General features: G+C 41.7%; 1 protein-coding gene across 3 annotated transcripts; it reads left to right on the forward strand.

The window, feature by feature from the left end:
* Positions 1 to 8,886: 8,886 nt before the first annotated feature.
* Positions 8,887 to 18,715, forward strand: odc1 (ornithine decarboxylase 1). Of its 3 annotated transcripts, none has more exons than XM_043677914.2 (12): positions 8,887 to 9,045; positions 12,503 to 12,649; positions 12,731 to 12,884; positions 13,083 to 13,256; positions 13,339 to 13,511; positions 14,508 to 14,642; positions 15,805 to 15,886; positions 16,036 to 16,119; positions 16,195 to 16,354; positions 17,557 to 17,669; positions 17,746 to 17,960; positions 18,316 to 18,715. In XM_043677914.2, the coding sequence occupies exons 3-12, from the start codon at positions 12,783 to 12,785 to the stop codon at positions 18,458 to 18,460; spliced, it is 1,383 nt and encodes a 460-aa protein (XP_043533849.2). In that variant the 5' UTR covers positions 8,887 to 9,045; positions 12,503 to 12,649; positions 12,731 to 12,782; the 3' UTR covers positions 18,461 to 18,715. The 3 variants fall into 3 exon arrangements, with proteins under 3 accessions (XP_043533849.2, XP_043533858.2, XP_087833889.1); XM_043677923.2 differs by having other exon boundaries at positions 17,752 to 17,960; XM_087977763.1 differs by lacking the exons at positions 8,887 to 9,045; positions 12,503 to 12,649 and having other exon boundaries at positions 12,656 to 12,884.
* The last annotated feature ends 4,056 nt before the right edge of the window (positions 18,716 to 22,771 follow it).

Consider the following 22,771-nt stretch of genomic DNA (forward strand, 5'->3'; position numbering starts at 1 on the left):
ACCAAAAATAAAAGATTCCTGGGAGAGATGGGCAATCAAAAGAAATTTAAAATTCATCACATTAACTAATAGTGAAACTCACTGCAGTAAAAAGCAGGAAGTACTATTTATTTTGTGGGGAAATATGCAAGTATATATGTGTCAGCTGGGTGGATTTTGCTATCCTGTTAATGCCTTCTCAATGTTTAGACATGGTTAAGGGTCCAGTCACATTACAGTATTCCTTTTGTAACTTTGAAACAGTTCCAATAGTGAATCAGGTTGGCAAAGTTCAAAATGTTTGCCAAAAATATCCACTTAGAAGTGCAAGTAAACATGTTACAATTCTCCAGGAAAGGTGATAATGGTTTTACCTACTGAGTGTAGAACTAGATTTTTTGCACAGCCTAGATTCAAGTTTAAGACTGTGTGAAGTTTAATAGCAACTGCCGTCAATCTTAGAATTGTGGGAGAGAAGTTAAATAAAATAACATTTTTGTAGCATCAACGCATAACGTTCTTTAGAGTCTCAAAAACAAAACATGCTTCTTAAGGTCTGCCTTTTCTCATGCTTTACTTTCACCTTGCAACAGTCAATGATTTTATTTTTGTTTTTTTTTCAGATAAAGATCTTGTTGACCACAACCTAGATCGTAAATACATGTTTAATGATTTTTATTTTTAAAGATGGAGAGAAGCACAATGAGGTGATGGGATCAGGGGATACAGCACCAAAGAATAACATATCTACATATCCCTTAAAACATCACATAGTTGCATGTACAGCCATTAACCTTAAGGGGCTGATCAAATAAGTAGGTTTTAAGGAGAGTTGTAAAGTGGTTGTGGTGCAGAAATTCAGGAAAATAATTCTTGATCTGAAAGCCTCGATAGTGAAATTATGTCCATTCACAAATATCCAAAAAGACAGTTGGTGAAATGCAACAGCTCCCAGATCCTGTTACGGCTGGATACATTTGAAAGAGGTAGGACATTATTTGGTCTTTAGGGATTCACAAACAACGGGGTAGAAACAGATCAAAGTCTCCTGGAAAATGTTCAGTGCTCAATTGATCTTGGACATTTTTGGTTCTCTAAGTCAGACAATGTGCATTTTGGCTCTTTACATATGCTAGTGAGAAATTCTAATGCCTGTTTCCAAACCCCAAGAAATCAGAAGTTAGTGGATTATTATGCTTGGAAATGATGGAGAGTTTGAGGGACATGATGAAGGGTAGAACAGAGTGTCTTCTGTGTATATCTGAAACCTAATACCATGTCCTCAGATGGGTTGAAAGTGGTGCTCATTTTTGGAGAGACAGTGTCTAACCAGTTGTTGCATGTTTGTTCAATCATGACAGCTGCCATATCAGTACAATTTTATTCTCATTTCAGTCCATAGCTACTTAAACATTTGAAATGCATTTCAACACATTGAGAAGATGTTTTGTTCCCAGATAACATTTTACATTTTTGTAATGATGTAAAAGATGTCCTCTGTTTAGTGTTTGCTTTGTGATGAAAAATTTCCATTTCCTTGTGTGTATGTATAAACCTGAAAAAGATAAGTTGGAAGGATTCCGTTCAGACTTCATGCTGCCATATAGGCTATTTTTCATTGCTACAGTGTGTGTGAGATGAGAAATAGCCTTGAACTATAACCCTTTGTCTAGAAGTTCTATGCTAATTATACTTTAGCAATGTAATCCTGTGTCAACAATTGAAGATATATTTTTACATTTCAATTAATTTCAAAATCAGTCATATTTACATAATTTATTGCAAATATTTAAAATGCTTTAATCAAAGCACAGGAAATACACTTCAAAATTGATTGCAATTGAGATGTTACTGATTGGATCTTTGGGATACTTTAATGAAATAGTAGCTAAGTGACAAATGCCTCTGGCTACTTAGCAAAATAGAGAGACCGATAACAATGCTGAGTTACAACAGTTTTGTCTTCACATTTCTTTATGCAGTTTGAGATCAAGCTTACTTTAACCAAAGAGAATTTGCTGTGATTGAATGTGAACTAATATTAAAGATAAAGCAAAATTTCATCATTACTATTTTTGGTGCATATTCTTGGCATTAGCTATCTGTACAGAAAGTGGTGGCAAAAAGAACCAGTTTCATCAGGCCATGTACCTAATGCCTGCTGTGCACCTAAAGTCACACTTGACATAACCAAAGCGGTTGTTTTGGAAAAAGGGTGCAAACACATGCTTAGTCGATATTATGATTTTAAAAAAACCTGTATAAAACTCTGGTTGTGCTAAAATAGGCATCTGCATATTTAGAACTCGAGTGTTGATTACCAATTTTCTGAGTTTATTCGATGTAGCTTCTACTTATACTGAAGGTGCAGAGCGTGTTAACTAGCAAACAACAAATATCCGAACAGCTCAGGAACCAGGTTCACTGATTCTTGAATGCACTGGAGAGTTTAGTGATGAATTTACAGAGGAGGAGAAATCACCTCACCTACACTAGGAAAAGAAGGCCACAGAAGTAATTAATGTAGTGGATAACATATTGTGATTCTGTGATTGAGCAGCACTTGCTGAACAATATCAAGTGTTCTTGAAATTACACTGACAAAACATTATCTTCAAGTTCGCAATGTGGCTCACTTACCCTTGCAAGAAGCAATGCAGATACTGTAAACAGCAAATTAACTGGTACCTAAGGAACCAGGAGAGTGCCAGTTTGTCCACATAATCCATATAAAAACACATACTAAGTAATAGAAATATCATGTACACATCACTGTTATATTTTATTTACAGTATAAATCACTTGAATAATAATGCAAGTTTGTCTTAAATAAAACTTACCAACGGACAGCCTTCTCAGTCACACCTTCAGGTGACTAATCACATCACAAAGATTGTGATAATACAATAAACTTCCGGTATTTCAGGTATATATTTTTACCCTGTTTACTGAGAATGCTGGGCTCAAAAGGTGCCAAGTGAAATAAAGTTTGCTGTGTGTGAATATATATAATCACATAAATATGTAAGGCCCTGTCCACTACAAATAGAAAAAACATATCTAGTTGCTGGACCTTTTTTAATTGAACAAAAGCATGGCAACAGTATCTTCCTGGGGCATTTTCCATGGCAACATTTTAATCAAGTAGAGCTGATTGGCCAAAGAATCAGCTCCCTTTTCACTTGCAGGAAAAATTGTTGCTTTCTTTGAATCTACAAGATGTAAAGCTTTTCTTTTCTTCACAGTATTCAAATTAACTGAATTTGCAAAGATACTACAGAGATGTACAAAAACTACTGAATGGTTGATGCCTTTAAAAAGTATGCAAATGTATCTCCCTTTCACAAGGTGAAAGCAGACTTTTAGGTACGCAAAAGTGAGGACTGCAGATGCTGAAAACCAGAGTTTAGATCAGTGTGGTGCTGGACAGCAGGTCTGGCAGCATCTGAGGAGCAGGAAAATCGACGCTTCGGGCAAAAGTCCTTCATCAGGAATAGAGGAAGGATGCCTCCAGGATGGAGAGATTTTTTAAAAAATGCAGGCTGATTTGAAAGCATAAAATTTGAGTCCACCTTTGAGCAGGGAACCACCCAGCAATGTGTTTATTGATTGGTTCCATACCACAATTTTAATATATTGCCTAAAGTTTGCATTATGCATGATGACATGAGACAATATTAGCAGTAATTAGGAGGGGACTGGCAGACATCATGGCCAATGACACAGCAAGAGGTAGGCCACTTAGATATCCAGTTTCCTTCACACCCACAACTACTTCTGAACTCAAATACCACAGACCTCGCCTCATCACAATGGTCATGTGATTTATTTCAAACCTCCTCCGATAGTGGCACAGGCTCTCCACTCTTATCCTTCTCGCTCTATCATTGCAGGTTGCCTATAGTAAGACCCACGTGAGTAGAGCCAACCTCGCACCTCCAGACCTCCTAGGCCACTGGAGGAAAAGAGTAGGAAGGCAGTGTCTCAATTACCGATTCAGAAACTGGGAAACACATAACTTAGAAATTAGCATAGGTCACAAATCATCAAACTTTTGCAAACTGGTGATAGCAGATAAAAGGAATATTATAGATTCTATCTTACTGAGAGGCAAGATGCAGTACAAAGTTTTGCTGCAGAATATAGTCAGATAAAGACCTCAGAGGTCAAGCTTGAGAAGGCTGACAGTGTGCCTGAAAGCTTGTGGGGAATTCTACCTCCAGCTTGACCTAAAGCTTGAGGTAGAGTCTGCAACCCAACCTCTCAAATGTGAGATCTAGCCAGTCCCATCCCATTGACCTTGGAGTCCAACATCTTGCAATGTCTGCTTATAGCTTCTCTAGAATCTGAAGTAGTTTCAGGGAATGGCAAGTTGCTGCTAGGGTTCAGACAGCCTGCTGATCTGAAAACCTCTGGTGGAGTGATTTAGCAAAGTGTAAATCTGAGGTTATATGTTAATCAGAAGCCCTATATCATTCTGATGAATAGGCTGTGCACTCGCACCAAAGCATTATAGATATTTCCTGGGTGCAGTGCCCAAAACTAATTGCAGTTCTACAAAAGGGGAAATTGCATACCTGTACCTTTTATTCCCTTAAGTATTGAGGGGTTGATTTCAGAGGTGTGCAAAATGTTTAAAGATTTTGTGGGGTAGATATGTAGGAATGTTTTCCATTGTTAAGGGAATTAAGAACAAAGGTATAGAATTTTAGCATAGTCTCTTTCTCTCTCCTCCAACTTTTACAAGAGATAAAATTAGATTCTATACAACTTGAGCAAAGCTACTTTCTTATTGTATTCCTGCCAATTTCAGATAAACATTTAACACTGATTATATTCTGGATATAACGAGTTTGTTTTCTCCAAGACTAAAAAGTACAACTGGTGTGTGCTCATAACTATTTACTGAGAATTATCCTCCCACGAGTTACATTCCAGGGTAAGATGACCTGATTATTGACTCCTGACACAATCTAATTGTTTGCTTGAAAGTAACTATAAGTAAAGCTTAAATTTACTTGCTGCAATCTGCTTCCTGAAAGCAGCGTTCACAACTCCAAACTCCAAAAATCTAGACCATGTCTGGCAATATTTCAAAGATTTCTGAACATATTTACCCTTCATTACCATTAGCACAAACCCCAATCTATCACTCCGCCAATTTTTTCCTCTGACTTGTCTTTTAAAGTTCATTTAGCAATGATTCCATGGTTGCCCCTGGCCCTGCACCTCTTGTCCAAATGTTTATTCATATGCAAGGTATGCTAATGGATGTTGATTTGCTATTTAACTTTGAGCCTATCATAGCTGCACCACTTGCTCTACTGCCTGATCTCAGTAGGTAAAAACAATGACTGCAGATGCTGGAAACTAGATTCTGGATTAGTGGTGCTGGAAGAGCACAGCAGTTCAGGCAGCATCCGAGGAGCAGTAAAATCAACGTTTCGGGCACAAGCCCTTCATCAGGAATAAAGGCAGAGAGCCTGAAGGGTGGAGAGATAAGCTAGAGGAGGGTGGGGGTGGGGAGAAAGTAGCAATAGGTGAGTGGGGAAGGGGATGAAGGTGATGGGTCAAGGAGGAGAGTGGAGTGGATAGGTGGAAAAGAAGATAGGCAGGTAGGACAAGTCATGGGGACAGTGCTGAGCTGGAAGTTTGGAACTAGGGTGAGGTTGGGGAAGGGAAATGAGGAAACTGTTGAAGTTCACATTGATGCCCTGGGGTTGAAGTGTTCCGAGGTGGAAGATGAGGCGTTCTTCCTCCAGGCGTCTGGTGGTGCGGGAGCGGTGGTGAAGGAGGCCTAAGACCTCCATGTCCTCGGCAGAGTGGGAGAGGGAGTTGAAATGTTGGGCCACAGGGCGGTGTGGTTGATTGGTGTGGGTGTCCCGGAGATGTTCCCTAAAACGCTCTGCTAGGAGGCGCCCAGTCTCCCCAATGTAGAGGAGACCGCATCGGGAGCAACGGATACAATAAATGATATTGGTGGATGTGCAGGTAAAACATTGATGGATGTGGAAGGCTCCTTTAGGGCCTTGGATGGAGGTGAGGGAGGAAGTGTGGGTGCAGGTTTTGCAATTCCTGCGGTGGCAGGGGAAGGTGCCAGGATGGGAGGGTGGGTTGTAGGGGGCCGTGGACCTGACCAGGAAGTCACGGAGGGAACGGTCTTTGCGGAAGGCGGAAAGGGTGGGGAGGGAAATATATCCCTGGTAGTGGGGTCTCTTTGGAGGTGGTGGAAATGTTGACGGATGATTTGGTTTATGCGAAGGTTGGTAGGATGGAAGGTGAGCAGCAGGGGCATTCTGTCCTTGTTACTGTTAGAGGGGTGGGGTCTGAGGGCGGAGGTGCGGGATGTGGACGAGATGCGTTGGAGGGCATCTTTAACCACGTGGGAAGGGAAATTGCAGTCTCTAAAGAAGGAGGCCATCTGGTGTGTTCTGTGGTGGAACTGGTCCTCCTTGGAGCAGATACGGCAGAGGCGGAGGAATTGGGAATATGGGATGGCATTTTTGCAAGAGGTGGGGTGGGAAGAGGTGTAATCCAGGTAGCTGTAGGAGTCGGTGGGTTTGTAAAAAATGTCAGTGTCAAGTCGGTCATTATTAATGGAGATGGAGAGGTCCAGGCAGGGGAGGGAGGTGTCAGAAATGGTCCAGGTAAATTTAAGGTCAGGGTGGAATGCGTTGGTGAAGTTGATGAATTGCTCAACCTCCTTGCGGGAGCATGAGGTGGCGCCAATGCAGACATCAATGTAGCGGAGGAAGAGGTGGGAGTGGTGCCGGTGTAATTATGGAAGATCAACTGTTCTATGTAGCCAACAAAGAGACAAGGATAGCTGGGGCTTGTACGTGTGCCCATGGCTACCCCTTTGGTCTGGAGGAAGTGGGAGGATTCGAAAGAGAAATTAAGGGTGAGGACCAGTTCGGCCAAACGAATGAGAGTGTCGGTGGAAGGGTACCTGTTGGGGACGTCGGGAGAGGAAAAAAACGGAGGGCTTGGAGACCCTGGTCATGGCAGATGGAGGTGTAGAGGGATTGGATATCCATGGTGAAGATGAGGCGTTGGGGGCTGGGGAAACGGAAGTCTTGGAGGAGATGGATGGCATGGGTGGTGTCTCGAACGTATGTGGGGAATTCCTGGACTGGGGGGATAGGACAGTGTCGAGGTAGGTAGAGATGAGTTCAGTGGGGCAGGAGCATGCTGAGACAATGGGTCGGCCAGGGTGGTCTGGCTTGGAGATCTTGGGAAGGAGGTAGAACCAGGCAGTGCAGGGTTCCCGGACTATAAGGTTGGAAGCTGTGGGTGGGAGATCTCCTGAGGTTCTGTATGGTCTGGAAGATGATGGTTTGGTGATGGGGGGGTGGGGTCATAGTCGAGGTGGCGGTAGGAAGAGGTGTCCTCGAGTTGGCGTTTGGCTTCAGCAGTGTAGAGGTCAGTGCGCCAGACTACCACTGCGCCCCCTTTATCTGCTGACTTGATGGTGAGGTCGGGATTGGAGCAGAGGATTGGAGGGCTGCGCATTGTGAGGGTGAGAGGTTGGAGTGGGGGAGGGGGGTAGACAGGTTAAGGCGGTTAATGTCCCGGCGGCAGTTGGCTCCCATCAGAAGTTTTTAACAACTGTGAATAGAGAGAATTACAAATTGAGAACTGATACTCCACAGTCTCACTACTGATTGAAGGGTGTTAATGTAAGAAAAAAGACTAATAAGGAAGCATCAACTTGGATTGAAATAGCAGCTCTTTCATATAAAGTACTCTATGCTCCAGAGAGGCATGGTTTTGTATTCGAGGTGGGATAGGAAGAAAGATGATTGCCACTTCTTGAGAAATGTTATCCTCAATGGCAAGTGAATGTAAGCAAATTAATTTCATTGCAAAACTGCAGTTTGAACATGTGGATGCTTAGGAATTGGATGTGATGTAGTACTGAGCAAACTGTGGCAAAGTGGTATTCCTCCTAATGTCCAAGGAGGCCTGGCTTCAAGTCCCATCTGCTCCAGAGCTATGTCATCAGGAAATAGCTTCAGTATTCTGGCACAGGAGGCTGATAAGCTCAGTCAGCTGGATGGTTACTTTGCAAAATTCCTGCACTGGATGAGTTCACAAAGCAGGACTCTCAATCTCAGCCCCTCCCCTCACCTGAGAAATGTTGACCTGCAGGCTAAGCCACCACCAGTCCATCACCTCTCTCTCTCTCAGGACAGAGCAGTCCTATGCTTCAGTAAAAATCTGGTGACTTTACTCTTCCACTGGCGGTGTCGCTGCCTTCTGGGCGGGAAAGCGTGCCACCTGGTCCGCAAAGGCATGAAAGAACCTGCTCCACTAGAATACAGTAGAACCTCTATTATATCCAACAAGACGGCCAGGGAATATTTTGTTCGGATAATTGATCGTTTGTATAACTGGAAACAAGCAGTAATTTTGGAGTGCTGGTTATCCATATATTTCTTGGTTATCCGACAATGCACGTCATAATGCCGTTTAACTGATAACTGAATGCTGAGTTGCCTAATGCTGTTTTTACGGACCTTGAGATCTAGTTTGGATAATTTGAAATTCGGATAATTGATGTTCGGGTAATCAAGGTTCTCCTGTAATGAAACATAACCGTAAGCTGATGGGGAATTACTGAACAGAACCACGTCATCCGGACTGACATGGGGGTTGGCGTGGCAAGAGGTAGTCTCCAAGCAATCTTGATTTAATATGCTGATGGTGTATTATTTCCTTTTGAAACAACCAGCCCGGCCCCAACATTGGGCAGTGCGGTTCCCTGGTTGGTTGTGGGTGGGGGTGAGTTGCAGACTGGCCAGGAGCCGTCAATCATGGTGACGTGTGCCAATGGGGCGGGGCTGGGGAGCTCGCTCCACTGATCACAGACAAGAGCAAACCGACCAGGGCCGGTTTGGGCCGGAGACGTCGCCTGGCAACCCGGCTTCGCTCTATAAAAGGCGGCGGGACGGCGGCCGACCGGCTTTATCCTGTCAGCGGCGGGACGTGAAGGAGTAGAGGGCTCCTTTTTATTTTCCGAACGGATTTCTTCGATGGACATAGTCTTCGTAAATGTTTTTTAAGGTAACCGTTTTCCCTCACGCTGCTCCCTGTACGAGTAAGGCCGTTGGCGTGTTTATATAAAAGTCATAACGCGACTTTAGCTAAACGCCACGTGTTAATTTGGGTTGATGGTGCCGGGAAAGTCACCGTTTTCCCCCAGAAGATCACAATGGCCACATCTGTAAGTTTAAAAGAAAGTCGAATTCGCTCAGAGGGATTTCATATCGTTCTTTGTAAAAAATAAAAACGACATAATATGCAGCGTGAAATTATAAAGATAATCCACCTGATCCCAGGCCATTGGCTGAGTGGTATTGAAGTGTTTAAATTAACACCATGTTCGTGATCACGGTGAAGCTCTGGTGTTTCTGTGCCCCCTCCCGGGCCGCTCTGATGGAGTATCCTCCGCCGGCTCTCTGCCGGTGAGCGGCCTTCACCCCCGCCCGCTTCCTATTGGTCATCAGGACCGTCAGTCAATGTAGACGTGTCGGGGGGGCGGGGCGAGAGTGTGCCCACTGCCCTGGCTGGGGGGCAGAGCCAGTCACTGCCCAGTCTGAGCTGGGCCAGGCAGAGCCGGAGTCGCTGCCCTGGCTGGGGGGCAGAGCCAGTCACTGCCCAGTCTGAGCTGGGCCAGGCAGAGCCGGAGTCGCTGCCCTGGCTGGGGGGCAGAGCCAGTCACTGCCCAGTCTGAGCTGGGCCAGGCAGAGCCGGAGTCGCTGCCCTGGCTGGGGGGCAGAGCCAGTCACTGCCCAGTCTGAGCTGGGCCAGGCAGAGCCGGAGTCGCTGCCCTGGCTGGGGGGCAGAGCCAGTCACTGCCCAGTCTGAGCTGGGCCAGGCAGAGCTGGAGTCGCTGCCCTGGCTGGGGGGCAGAGCCAGTCACTGCCCAGTCTGAGCTGGGCCGGACCGAGCTGAGCCAGAGTTGCTGCTCTTACTGAGCTAAACATCACACAACAGCAGGTTATAGTCCAACAAGTTTAATTAGAAGCACTAGCTTTCTGAGCACCGCTCCTTAATCAGGTGGTTGTGGAATACATAATTGTAAGGCACAGAGTTAATAGCAAAAGTTTACTGTGTGATGTAACTGAAATTATACATTGAAAAATACCTTGATTTTTTTGTTAAGTCTCTCATCTATTAGAATGACCGTGTTAGTTTCCCTTTCTTCATATGTAAATCACAATTTTTAAAAAAATTTACATTCTCAGGTTAACTTTAACAATTGGTGTCAGCTCAGATAATATGTTGAAGGTGTTAGCCCCCTGTGTGCTGCTGTCTGTGCCATAATGTTTAGGCCAATTCTAATCTAAAAAATGAGTCTTACATCGATTCATGCAGTTTTTGAGCAAAGTACAATATAACTCTGCAAATACAAATTCACTCCACAAACCTGTATGTGTATGTGTGTGTTTTAGTATAGAATTAGTCTAAACATTATAGCAGACAACAGCACACAGGGCTAACACCTTCAACACATTATCTGGGCTGACACCAATTGTTAAAGTTAACCTGAGAATGTAACTTTTTATATATAAAAATTTTGTGATTTACATGTGAAAGAAGTGAAACTAACGTGGTCATTTCTAACAGATGAGAGACTTACAAACAATCAAGGTATTTTACAATGTATAATTGCAGTTACATCACACTGTAAACTTTTGTTATAAATTCTGTCTTACAATTGTGTATTCCACAACCACCTGATGAAGGAGCAGTGCTCCGAAAGCTAGTGCTTCCAATTAAACCCACTCCAGAGTCACTGACCTTACTGAGTTGATAGAGCAGAGTGAGGCATTCCCCACTGTTGGACTCACTGATCTTTAATGAGCTAGACAGAGCAGTGTCAGGTTGTGTCCACTGCCAGAGTTATTGATCTTACTGAGCTGAGCAGAGCAGAGTCACTGGGAGAAAGTGAGGACTGCAGATACTTGATATCAGAGTGTGGTGCTGGAAGAACACAGCCAATCAGGCAGCATCCAAGGAGCAGGAGAGTTGACGTTTCGAACATAAGCACTTCATCAGGAATCTCTGCAGAGTCACTGACCTTACTGAGCAGGGCAGAGTAGAGTGAGAGTGTGCCCACTACAAGAGTCTCTGATCTTACTAAGCTGAGTTAAAAATCATACAACACCAGGTTATAATCAACAGGTTCATTTGGAAATACAAGTTTTCAGAGTGCTGCTCCTTTGTCAGGTAGCTCATGGAGCAGGACCATAGGATACAGAATTTATAGCAAAAGATCATGGTGTCATCCAACTCATGCGATATATTGAACAAACTTAGATTGCTGTTAAATCTTTCATCTTTTAGAATCGGTTGCAGGTTTTGATTCATTAATATATAATTCCAAAGCATTTTCAAGTCACATTCTTGTGATAATGTAAACTTTTATAAAAAAGTGACAGCTCAGTGCATTAAAGGTGCAAGGTTAGAGTCTGTATGTATTCCAGTCTTGAGTCAGACTGGTTCTATTTCCAAAGTAGGAATTTATAAAATGCCACATGTAATTGACTGTACTTTTAGAACGAAATAGAATGTATCTGCAATTAAGAGTTCTGCAAATGCAAATTCACCCCATAGATGTGTGTGTGTATACATTCATGTGAGGGAGAGAAAGAGTGTGTGTGTCAGAGAGAGTGAGTGTGTGTGTGCCTGATGGGGATGGAGTATATGCCTGTGTGGGTGAGAGTGTGGGGGTGTTTGTGTATATTTGAGAGAGAGCGCGTGTGTGTCAGTATGTAAGAGTGTGTGTGCTTGTGTTAGTGTATAGTATAGAAGGGTGACCTGTAGTGTGACATGAATCCAGGGTCCTGGTTGAGGCCATCCTCATGGGTACCAAATTTGGCTATCAGCTTCTACTTGGCATTGTTACGTATCCCAAAGTCTGGAGGATGGTCACCCAGAGATCAGAGGCCAAATGTCCTTGACTGCCGAAGTGTCCCCCAACTGGGAGGGAACATCCCTGCATTATCTGAGCTGAGATGTCACCTTTTCTATAAAACTTTAATGTTATCTCAGAAATGTGATTTGAAGGAAATTCTGGGACTTGCATATTTAATGAATCAAAACCTGCAGTGGATTCGAAAAGATGGAAGACTTAACAGGAGTCTAGGTTTGTTGAATATATTGCATCAGTTGTATGACACTATGATCTTTTGCTATAAATTCTGTGATCTTGCCCCACTGGCTACCTGACAAAGATGCAGCACTCCAAAAGCTTGTACTTCAAAATAAACCTGTTGGACTGTAACTGGTCGTTTGTGAGATTTTTAACTTGGTCGACCCCTGTCCAATACCATGGACATCATGGCTTACTGAACATGTGAAGAATGAAAGTGCCCACTTCCAAAGACACTAACCTTGCTGAGCAGAGCAGTAGCTTGCATTTGTGCAGTGTAACTTGCTTAGTTCAAAGGGGCTAGCATGTTTTCACTTTTAATTCTGTTTGTTGTGCAAATTTGTCTGGTTTCTTCTGTTTCAGAACGAACAAGTCACAAAGGTATATAACGGCTACGCAGAGAGCCCAGACCTTGCGCTGTATCTTAGAGGGTTCAACTCTGTTGGAAAGCCACCTTGGCCAGATAGCTGAGTTCTGCTTTTAACTAGATTCCATCTCTTACTTGCCTGTGTAAGTATAAATGTTTAACGTTTAACAGTGTGTTGAATTAGATGGATTGTTGTCCCATGTCACTTAACTGCTTTTTTCCAGTTTGTTGCATATTGCAGATTCCTGCTTCGTGCATCATCCTATAAATTTCAGAATGAATGACTTCAGCAATAATGAATTTGATTTTGCCTTCCTTGAGGAAGGATTTAGTGCAAGGGACATCTTGGAAAGCAAAATAAATGAAGTGTCTCATTCTGTAAGTATTTGTCACTCGATTGCCAGTTACTTGATTATCTAACCTTGAAGTGATGCAAACTGACCTTAATTTCCTTTCCCCATTTTAAACTGTGCTGTTCTGTGGACTTTCTATCAGCATTTTTCTGCACTATTGATCGTATTTAATTTAGAAGTATTTCTAGCATGGAAATTTGACCTTGTACTATTGTATTCTTAGGATGACAAAGATGCTTTTTATGTTGCTGACTTGGGTGACGTTGTCAAAAAGCACATGCGCTGGCAAAGGGTTCTTCCTCGTGTGGCTCCTTTTTATGCTGTCAAATGCAATGATGACAAGGCTGTGGTTAAAACTCTTGCTACTTTGGGTGCTGGATTTGATTGTGCTAGCAAGGTATGTGAAAATCTGACTTTTGCATTCTAGCTTAAGCTTGCCTGTGCTATTGTAATGATTTTAATGCAGTCATTCTTTGCAGACTGAAATTCAGATGGTACAGTCCCTTGATGTTCCAGTTGAGAAAATAATCTATGCCAACCCATGTAAACAATTGTCTCAAATCAAATATGCAGCCACACATGGGGTGCAGATGATGACATTTGATAGTGAAGTGGAGCTGATGAAAGTAGCAAGAGGTCATCCAAGTGCAAAGTAAGTTGCTGGTTTTTATACTAAAGTTTCAAATTTGTACAAAAAATGCAGAAGTAATTTTGGAACTTGCGGATAGCTTTGGGATTTTTAAGGAAATAAAAAAATGACAGATCTTTAATTTCTGATATGTTTTTGAAATGATGCTTTCAAAGATATTTAAGGGAGTGATAGAGTTAGTAGGTAAAATTTAGATGGTGAGAATGAAATGTAGGATAAGGATGTTTTTGTAAGGTGTAGATAACTTGGCGAACTGCTAATTTAAGTGTAGTGGAGGATGGATATATGTAATCAGTTCTGCAATTTTGTTTGCATGGTTTTTCAACAATTCTAATAAGAAAAAAAAATGAAGTATTTAAAGCTAATGAAAGAGTTTTCTCAAACTGCATTTACATCTTGGATGCAGAGATGTTGAGTGAACCCAAATGTTCAATAGTCCTTTGGATTTTCAGGGATTCCAAAGGAAAGAAGAGATCTAATTACGAGTTGAAAAGCTCTGTCCACTGGAAATATGCAGGATGGCAAATTACATTTTGTCCTGTATGTGCCTTTCTTTATGACTGGACATTTCAGTTTAGTTAGTAGAATGGGCAAAATCAGGTTTTTTACGTGAAATACTGGAGAATCTTGGCTGAATGTTTTGCTTGCCCTTCAGGCGTGGGTTAATTCGTTAATGATATGAAAACACTCTTTTTCAATTGCATATCTGCCTTTCTTATAACTTGATACTGTAGAATGTCTGTTAGTTTTTTGACCTGATTATTTCAGAATTTCTTGATTGAGCAAACCATGTGAGTTGATCTCGCATCTGTCAGTGCTTTGGTCTGGCAGGTCTTAATTCTGGGATGTTGTTTCCTGTGCAGGTTTTCATGTTTTTAGGTTGCCTGTGGTGATTCAGCTGGATATGGGATTCTCCTTTTTATAATGTTTCATTGACGCCTTTATCGAACTAACGTCAAATCCTGGCGTAAAATGCATCCACCTCTCCCTCTGTCCTAGGCTAGTTCTGCGCATTGCTGCTGATGATTCCAAGGCAATCTGTCGCTTAAGTGTGAAGTTTGGAGCAACACTTAAGACTAGTAGACTCCTCCTTGAGCGTGCCAAAGAGCTGGATATTGACATTATTGGAGTAAGGTAGATTGTTCACATTATCTTGACTTTTACTTTGGATTTGAGCAATTCCATGGTAAATGAGACATTTGAACATGTTTGAGTTATTCTAATTCTGAACAATTGTAATTAATTGAAATATTGATGTTGATGCAATGTACCAATCAAAAAGTTACAATGCACTGAGGTTATTTTGTCTAGCCACTTTATGCTGGCTCTCTGTAAAGGCAACCTGTTCATTCCTAGATTCTTCTTTCTGCATTGCTCTGCAAATTATTTTCTGTTTGAATGATCCTCTTAGTATGCCATGATTGAAAAATGTGTCTCCTCCACGTTTTTAAGCAACACTAACCATGCTGCATTTTATACTCTAAAATCCAAAATGATTTTTTTTTTAAATCTGCGTCCTTGGTGTTCTCTCATTCTGCCAGTGTGGGCAGTTTCTCCTCTTCTACCCTGTCCAGGTCCTTGATTATTTTCACCACCTTCATCAATCATCTTCAATACCTTTTAAGGAGAAAACCCCAGCCTATCCATACAACAGGGGTGTCTCATCCCAGGAGCTCTTTTCACCTCTGCATTCTAGAATGCTGTTGCATCCTTCCAGAATTGGACATGACTCCAACTTTGGCCAAGTCAGTGCTTTAGCATTTCACCATAGTTTCCTTGGCTTGATACTCTATCTCCGTTTTAAAAACACAGCATTTTACACACTTCTTGTTAACCACTTTCTCAATCTGCCATGCCACCTTCAATGATTTATGTGCTCCTTGGCTTCTCTTTTCCAGTACCCACTTTAAAGTTGTATCATTTTTGTTATATGTTGTCTTTCCTCATTTTTCCTAACAAAATGTATTACTTCATACTTCTGAGTTAGCCTTCATCTGTCATGTATCTCTCCATTCCCCACAGCCTTTGTCCTGCAGTCATAATGTTATCCTCAGTTCACAATATTTACACAGCATTATTTGACAACTTGTGTCAGTTATGGATGAACGCATTTACTTGTAGACAAGATGATACACTGGAAGGTTTGAGAGGTTATAAGATTAGTAGTGTTTTTTAAAAATGCATTAGTGTTATAAAGATTTAAACATTTTAAAAGCACTCCTGTACCTCATTGGTTGAACTCTATTGGCTTTATTAGGTACTGACTATGGACTAATTTTTGTCTCCCCTGTGAAAGCTTTCATGTGGGAAGTGGATGTACAGACGCTCAAACATATGCCCAGGCTATTGCAGATGCTCGTTTTGTTTTTGATTTGGGGGTAGGTTTTTTTAAAAATGTTTTCACATTAACAGTTGTGTGCTTGAGGATACCTCTATTCTTAGTGGAGTTTGAAGCCATCAAAAGTTTCATCATTTGGATTTGTATGTTACCCATTTTATCTTCCTTGCCATATTGTCTGAATTATAGGTTGAGTACGGCTACAACATGTACTTGCTTGATATTGGTGGCGGCTTTCCTGGTTCAGAAGACACTAAACTTAAGTTTGAAGAGGTAAGAAGTGTTGCTATTGGTCCTTAAGAGAACCTTATCCGAAAATGAAAGTTGATTAACTCTCAAAATTTTTAGATTGCAGCTGTTATCAATCCTGCACTGGACAAATACTTTCCCATTGATTCTGGGGTTCAAGTCATTGCTGAGCCTGGTCGGTTCTACGTGGCATCTTCTTACACACTTGCTGTGAACATTATTGCCAAGAAAGTGGTTCTCACTGAACAGAGCAACTCTGGTGGGTATATCCATGGTGATATAGCCATTTATTGCATGTTAAACCCAGAAATTCTGTTCAAAGAAGATTATATAAAATTCATTACCCTCTGAAACATGTCAGAAAGACGCAGAAATCTTTATCGTGTTGATGTTTGCTATTTGTCAGTGACACCACTAGCGTGGGTCCACTTTCTGTACTGACTGAGGTTACCATGAAAGTCCTCTGAGATTATAGTGACTATTCATTTGGGCACATTAAATATTAGAATGTTGGAGAAATTGAAAGTATACAACTTAATTAAAAAGGCAAATATAAAAGACATTGGCAAGGGAATCAAATAATTAGCAGGGAATAGAGCACCTGCTGGACTCCCTCTTGAAGATCTCTATTGCAATATCTTTTTGTGTTCATCTAATCATTCAAGTAACTTAAGAATTCACTAATTTTTATGCTTTTTTTTTTGTAAATGTCAAGTTTTTTACATTGTGGAAAGAGGCTCTTCAGCAAATCATGTCAGTCATCAACCATCTATCTATTTCTAATTTCATTTTCTAACATTTGGCCTGTGGCCTAATGGTGTTTTAAGTATTGTCTTGTCCTGCCTCTACCACCTTTTTTGACAGTGGAGTCCAGGTACCCACAACTGTCTGTGTGGAAACAAATTGCTCACATCCCTTCTAAATCTCCTGTTGACTGAATTGCTCCAGCTCAGGCAACATCTTCATGCATTTCTGCGTACCCTGTAAAAGGCTTTCTTCCATATTTACAACACCAATGTTTGAGTCGTCTGTGAACTTCCTAACCAGATGTCCTATAGTTATCCAAGCATTAATATACATTATAAAGCTATAGTATGCTTCTGGACACAAACATAATTATAACCCATGACCAACGCCATCTGCCAACTATCGCTAAGCCAATTTTAGATCCAATTTGCTAAATTAGCCCTGGAATTCATGTGCTCTTGCTTCTTGAACAGCGTCTCATGTGAGACTTTGTCAAAGCTTTACTGAAGTCTATGTAGACTACATCTGCTGCTCCACCCTAAATAATGGACTTGTTGCTTCAAATCAAAATAAAATGTGTTAGATGTAATCCCTGGATTTGCAACGTTTCCTATGTTTGCAACTGAATTCAAACTAAAATTTAGCCTTCTGTCTTGATTGGAATAAGTTCATTTTCAATTAAAAGTTTATTTACAATGTGACTATCTTTTAAAGATGAGGATGATGAATGTGACAGGACCGTCATGTACTATGTGAACGATGGTGTTTATGGTTCATTCAACTGCATACTATATGACCATGCTCATGTAATACCAGTTCTACTTAAGGTAAGACCTTTCTTAACATCTTAAATTGTACGTAAGTGTCCAAATAATGTGCATTAAATTAGCATTGTTTCTTTAGAAACAGAAGTCTGATGAGAATCTGTACATGACCAGTATTTGGGGCCCAACCTGTGATGGACTTGATCGTATTGTGGAACGTTGCAGTATGCCAGAGCTTCAGGTTGGAGATTGGATGGTGTTTGAGAACATGGGAGCTTACACTGTCGCTGCTGCCTCAACATTCAATGGATTTCAAAGACCTCAGATTTTTTATGTTATGTCAAGGCCAATGTGGTACAGTATTTCATTATTTACTCTGCACTCTGTTTTCATTCTTGGTTTTCCTATTTTAGTGTACACTAATAAAGTAAAGAAAACGTGAGACCTTATAAATGCCCTGTTGGAATAGTGCAGTGATATTGCAGTTTAAAATGGTGCTTTCCCCCACAAGTCTGGAATTTAGTTTAGAAGTATTTTCTGGAAACCAATTATGTCTGCAATATCAATTTGCAGCCTGATCGATTCAACACCGACTTAAATGTTTGCTCTTAGTCATCTCAGTGTCTCCATGCAATTTAGATTTGAAAACATCTTTCATCTACTGCCAAGCAGTGCCATGGTGTATAATCTATTTTATTTATTCTCCTAGGCAACTAATGCAACGAATCAAGGAAGGTGACTTTCCATCCCAAGTAGAGGATCGTGCTGCTAATACTCTACTGGCGTCCTGTGCCTGGGAAAGTGGAATGGAACTCCTTTGTTCTTCATGCTCTTCAGGAAGAGTCAATGTCTAGATTGTTGCATAGAACTTCACTGGCCATTTGACACTCTTAAGTAGAATGTTTGGGTGATATTAAATGGCTGCTGTTTGGAACTAGTAAATTGTTCTGAGTGCTTCAATTTTAAAGTTGTGGTTTAGTTTATGTATGCAACAAAATGGTTGACTAGGAGATGGAATCACATTCTAAAGTGTTCCTATGGAAACTTGTTTACACTTTTTATAACATTTTTGTATTATTATTTGAACTTGAAATAAAAGATTAAACTTATTTGAACTTTGGTCATTCTTATTGTTTATAGCGTGTGGTGGTGAAGGTTTGAAAAAGTTGCTGACCTGAAGATTTCAGCTGTTGCTTCACAGCTGCTGTCTGACTTGTTTAGTCACAATTACAGGTAGTTCTGGGATAATGCGCATTTCAGCGGTTTGATTTGGCTATAACATCACTTAAAAATTGGAGAATGGTATTTTTCAGAACGCTTACCTCTGGCAAGTAGCACGATTCCAGTGGGGATCGGTTCACATGCTTCGTTCTGCATATTCGCCAGTGTTCACACTTAAATCTCCACGCCATTGTGCATATGTGTCAGTGTCCATACTGAAATCTCCACGCCGTTGTGCATATGCGCCAGTGTCCACACTGAAATCTCCACACTGTCTGCATATGCGCCAGTGTTCACACTGAAATATCCACGCCGTTCTGCATATGCGCCAGTGTTCACACTTAAATCTCCACGCCATTGTGCATATGCGTCAGTGTCCATACTGAAATCTCCACGCCGTTGTGCATATGCGCCAGTGTTCACATTGAAATCTCCATGCCGTTGTGCATATGCGCCAGTGTCCACACTGAAATCTCCACACTGTCTGCATATGCGCCAGTGTTCACACTGAAATATCCACGCCGTACTGCATATGCGCCAGTGTTCACACTGAAATCTCCACACTGTCTGCATATGCGCCAGTGTTCACACTGAAATATCCACGCCGTTCTGCATATGCGCCAGTGTTCACACTGAAATATCCACGCCGTTCTGCATATGCGCCAGTGTTCACACTGGAATCTCCACGCCGTTGTGCATATGCGCCAGTGTTCACACTGAAATATCCACGCCGTTGTGCATATGCGCCAGTGTTCACACTGAAATATCCACGCCGTTCTGCATATGCGCCAGTGTTCACACTGAAATCTCCACACTGTCTGCATATGCGCCAGTGTTCACACTGGAATCTCCACACTGTCTGCATATGCGCCAGTGTTCACACTGGAATCTCCACGCCGTTGTGCATATGCGCCAGTGTTCACACTGAAATATCCACGCCGTTTTGCATATGCGCCAGTGTTCACACAAATCTCTACGCCGTTCTGCACATGCTGGTGTCCGTACTGTTCCACACATGTGATTTTGGTGCTGGTCGTTGTGCCATTCTGCACCTACGTGATGGCAGCTGCTGACACAAGCTTTCTGTGAGAGACTGTATAGGGAGCAGCTTACTTACATTTTTTAAATGTAGTGTTAAATTTGCTTTTTGTTTCATAAATATTATTTCAACTTTCATTCAGGCTGTGCTATGTTTTGTGTTAGACTTGGGTGAGTTTTGAGCGATTGTGGATTTTTTTTTTGTTGTTGGCCTGCCCTATTCTAGTTATTTCCATTGTGATTTTCTATTGAGGTTTTGCTGGAACGGTGTTGTAGATGTTGGGCCATGACATATTAAATGGTCTACAGAGGAACCTCTATTATCCAAATATTGGATCTTTTGAAGCAGTTCTCAAGGTCCCGATAGAAACATCACATCACAGAGGCGTTTCCAATACTGATTGTGCCTTTTGTTTACAATGATTAAAAATGAACTCGGCTAACTGAAATGCTGCCGAGAACACTCCTGGACATTGATGAGATTCCAGGCACCATCTCCAATGACTGACCTCTCTCTCTTGCACTCCCGCCCCCCCCCCCCAACACTTTCCTTTGAGTTCTACACAGGTATGTACCCTGAACCTCCCCTTCCCTAGATAATCGCTCCAACATTTTCCTGTACCGGGCAAAGGTCGAACTTGACAAAAAGTTGTGTGTGGCTGTGTGCATGTGGACTATTTGCAGACTTTTCCCCAGCCCCCTGAAAAAGGCAGCAGCAGTCTTACTGTTGGTGTCCAGTCTGGCTGCCATGGAGCTTTTTGGGGGAGTTTCTTATGTGATGTGTTGCTGCCTAGTCTGAACGGGGAGTGGACTTAGCAAGTGCTCGCTGTGTCAATCTCATTGAACTGATGGGGTGGGAGGTGAGCTTCAGCAATGCAGCAGGTCCCTTGCATACAAGTGTGTGCCTGCTCAGAAACAAACCCTGAGACAGAGGGAGCAAGGCAGGCAGTGAGGAAAAAGGAAACTTCAGAAAACTCTGGGCCCCAGAGGAGAGGCATTGAATCGTTTAACTGAATAATCAGTTATCCGAACAAATAGTGCCCACCCATTTCGTTCAGATAATCTAGGGTGGGGGTGAAGGAAGACACTAGGAGGCAGAGAGATCTTAGGTACTTGTCCACAGATTGCTGAAGGTGCCAGGGCAAGTTAATAGGGTAGCTAAGTCTTATAGGACACATTTATCAGTTTTGGCAGAGACAGTAAGGACAGTGAGGTTATGTTGGAGCTGTACAGAACTTTGGTTAGGCTGCAGCTATTATACTGTGTTCTGGTCATCCCACTATTGGAAGGATGTGATTGCATGAAGCAGTTGCAGAGGAGATTCACTAGGATGTTGTCTGGGACGAAATGTTTCAGCTATGAAGAGAGACTGGATACGCTCAGGCTGTTTTTTTTGGAGCAGAATAGATGATGGGGACATCTGATAGAGGTGTACAAGATTATGAGGGTGACCAGAAAACAGCTGTTCCCCTCAGTTGAAGGGTCAAACACAAGGGGGCATGATTTTGAAGTGAAAGGCAAGAGATTTAGAGAGGAACTGAGGAAAGCTTTTTTCACCCAGTGTATTTTTTAAAAAATCAAAATTGTGTGTTGTTTTCCATGGAATGAGAAAATGAAATATTTTCTACTAGAGTGAACAAATTTGTGTATTGGGTGAGTCAGTAGTTGAGGAGGGAAGCCTCAAAATCTTTAAAAAGTATTTGGATGAGTGTCATAACATTCAAGGCCTAATGCAACAAAGTGGGACTAATGTAGATTGTAGTATATTTTTGGTGCAAACTTGATGTACCAAAGGTTTCTGTACTGTATTATTTCGTGAATTTAACTGTGACCCTTTACAAACCATGCTGGCTTTCTGGTCAACTCATTATTCAAATGGGTTAACTTGCTCACAACTGAAGAAATAATAGACATGGAGTCCAAGAGATGTACAACACTTAAACAGACTCTTCGGTCCAACCCAGATATTCTAAATAAATCTAGACCCATTTGCCAGCATCCCTGTAAACCCTTCCTATTCATATACTCATCCAGATGCCTTTTAAATGTTGTAATTGTACCAGCTTTAACCACTTCTGGCAGCTCATTCCATACACGCATCAACTTCTATGTGAAAAAGTTGTCCCTTGAGTTCCTTTTAAATCTTTCTCCTTTCACCTTAAATGTATGCCCTCTAGTTTTAACTCCTCTAACCTGGGGAAAAGAAAGACCCTTTCCATACCCCTCAGGATTTTATAAATTTCTGTAAGGTCACATCCGATGCTCCAGGGAAAATAGCCCCACACTATTCAGCCTCTTCCTATAGCTCAGACCCTCCAACCCTGTCTCAAGATTCATAATTTTACTTGTACTCCCTCTCCATGATGACCACTATTTGTAGTGTACCACTATTTATATTTCTTGCACTCCTTAAGATCTCCATTATCCTTTGCATTCATGTAAGCCTTTTTCCATACTATTGTCTGATATTGTTTAAGTACAGGTATAGTATACTACTATCTTGTCCTTGATAGCTCTCTGGTGTAAAAATTCTTCAAATTTGCTACAGTTAGAAGAAATTCATCTTCCTCTCTGTCCTAACTCGTTGACTTCTTAAATTATGTTTTCTGGTCCTAAATTAGCCCACAAGGGGAAACAAATTTCTCCACAACTGTTCTGTTCAAATCACCTACAAATCTTCTCTTTCAATATGGTCTATTCTTCTAAGATCCAACCAGTATAGGGCCAAACTATATAATCTTACCTTGATCACGCACTGTTGCAAAGTTAATCTAACTAGAGATGTCCAATCTTTTCACAGTTTTTGTGGTTGAGGGGAGAGAGCTAATTCATTTGTTTTTTTCTCTCAAAGGGCTAATGTATACATTTTGACATTTGGGATTGGAACGAAGACAGCACCCTACCAC

This window comes from Chiloscyllium plagiosum, unplaced genomic scaffold, assembly GCF_037043375.1.
Source record: "Chiloscyllium plagiosum isolate Xiang-an unplaced genomic scaffold, Cpla_swu_hap1 HiC_scaffold_3, whole genome shotgun sequence".
In the NCBI taxonomy this organism is placed as follows: domain Eukaryota; kingdom Metazoa; phylum Chordata; class Chondrichthyes; order Orectolobiformes; family Hemiscylliidae; genus Chiloscyllium; species Chiloscyllium plagiosum.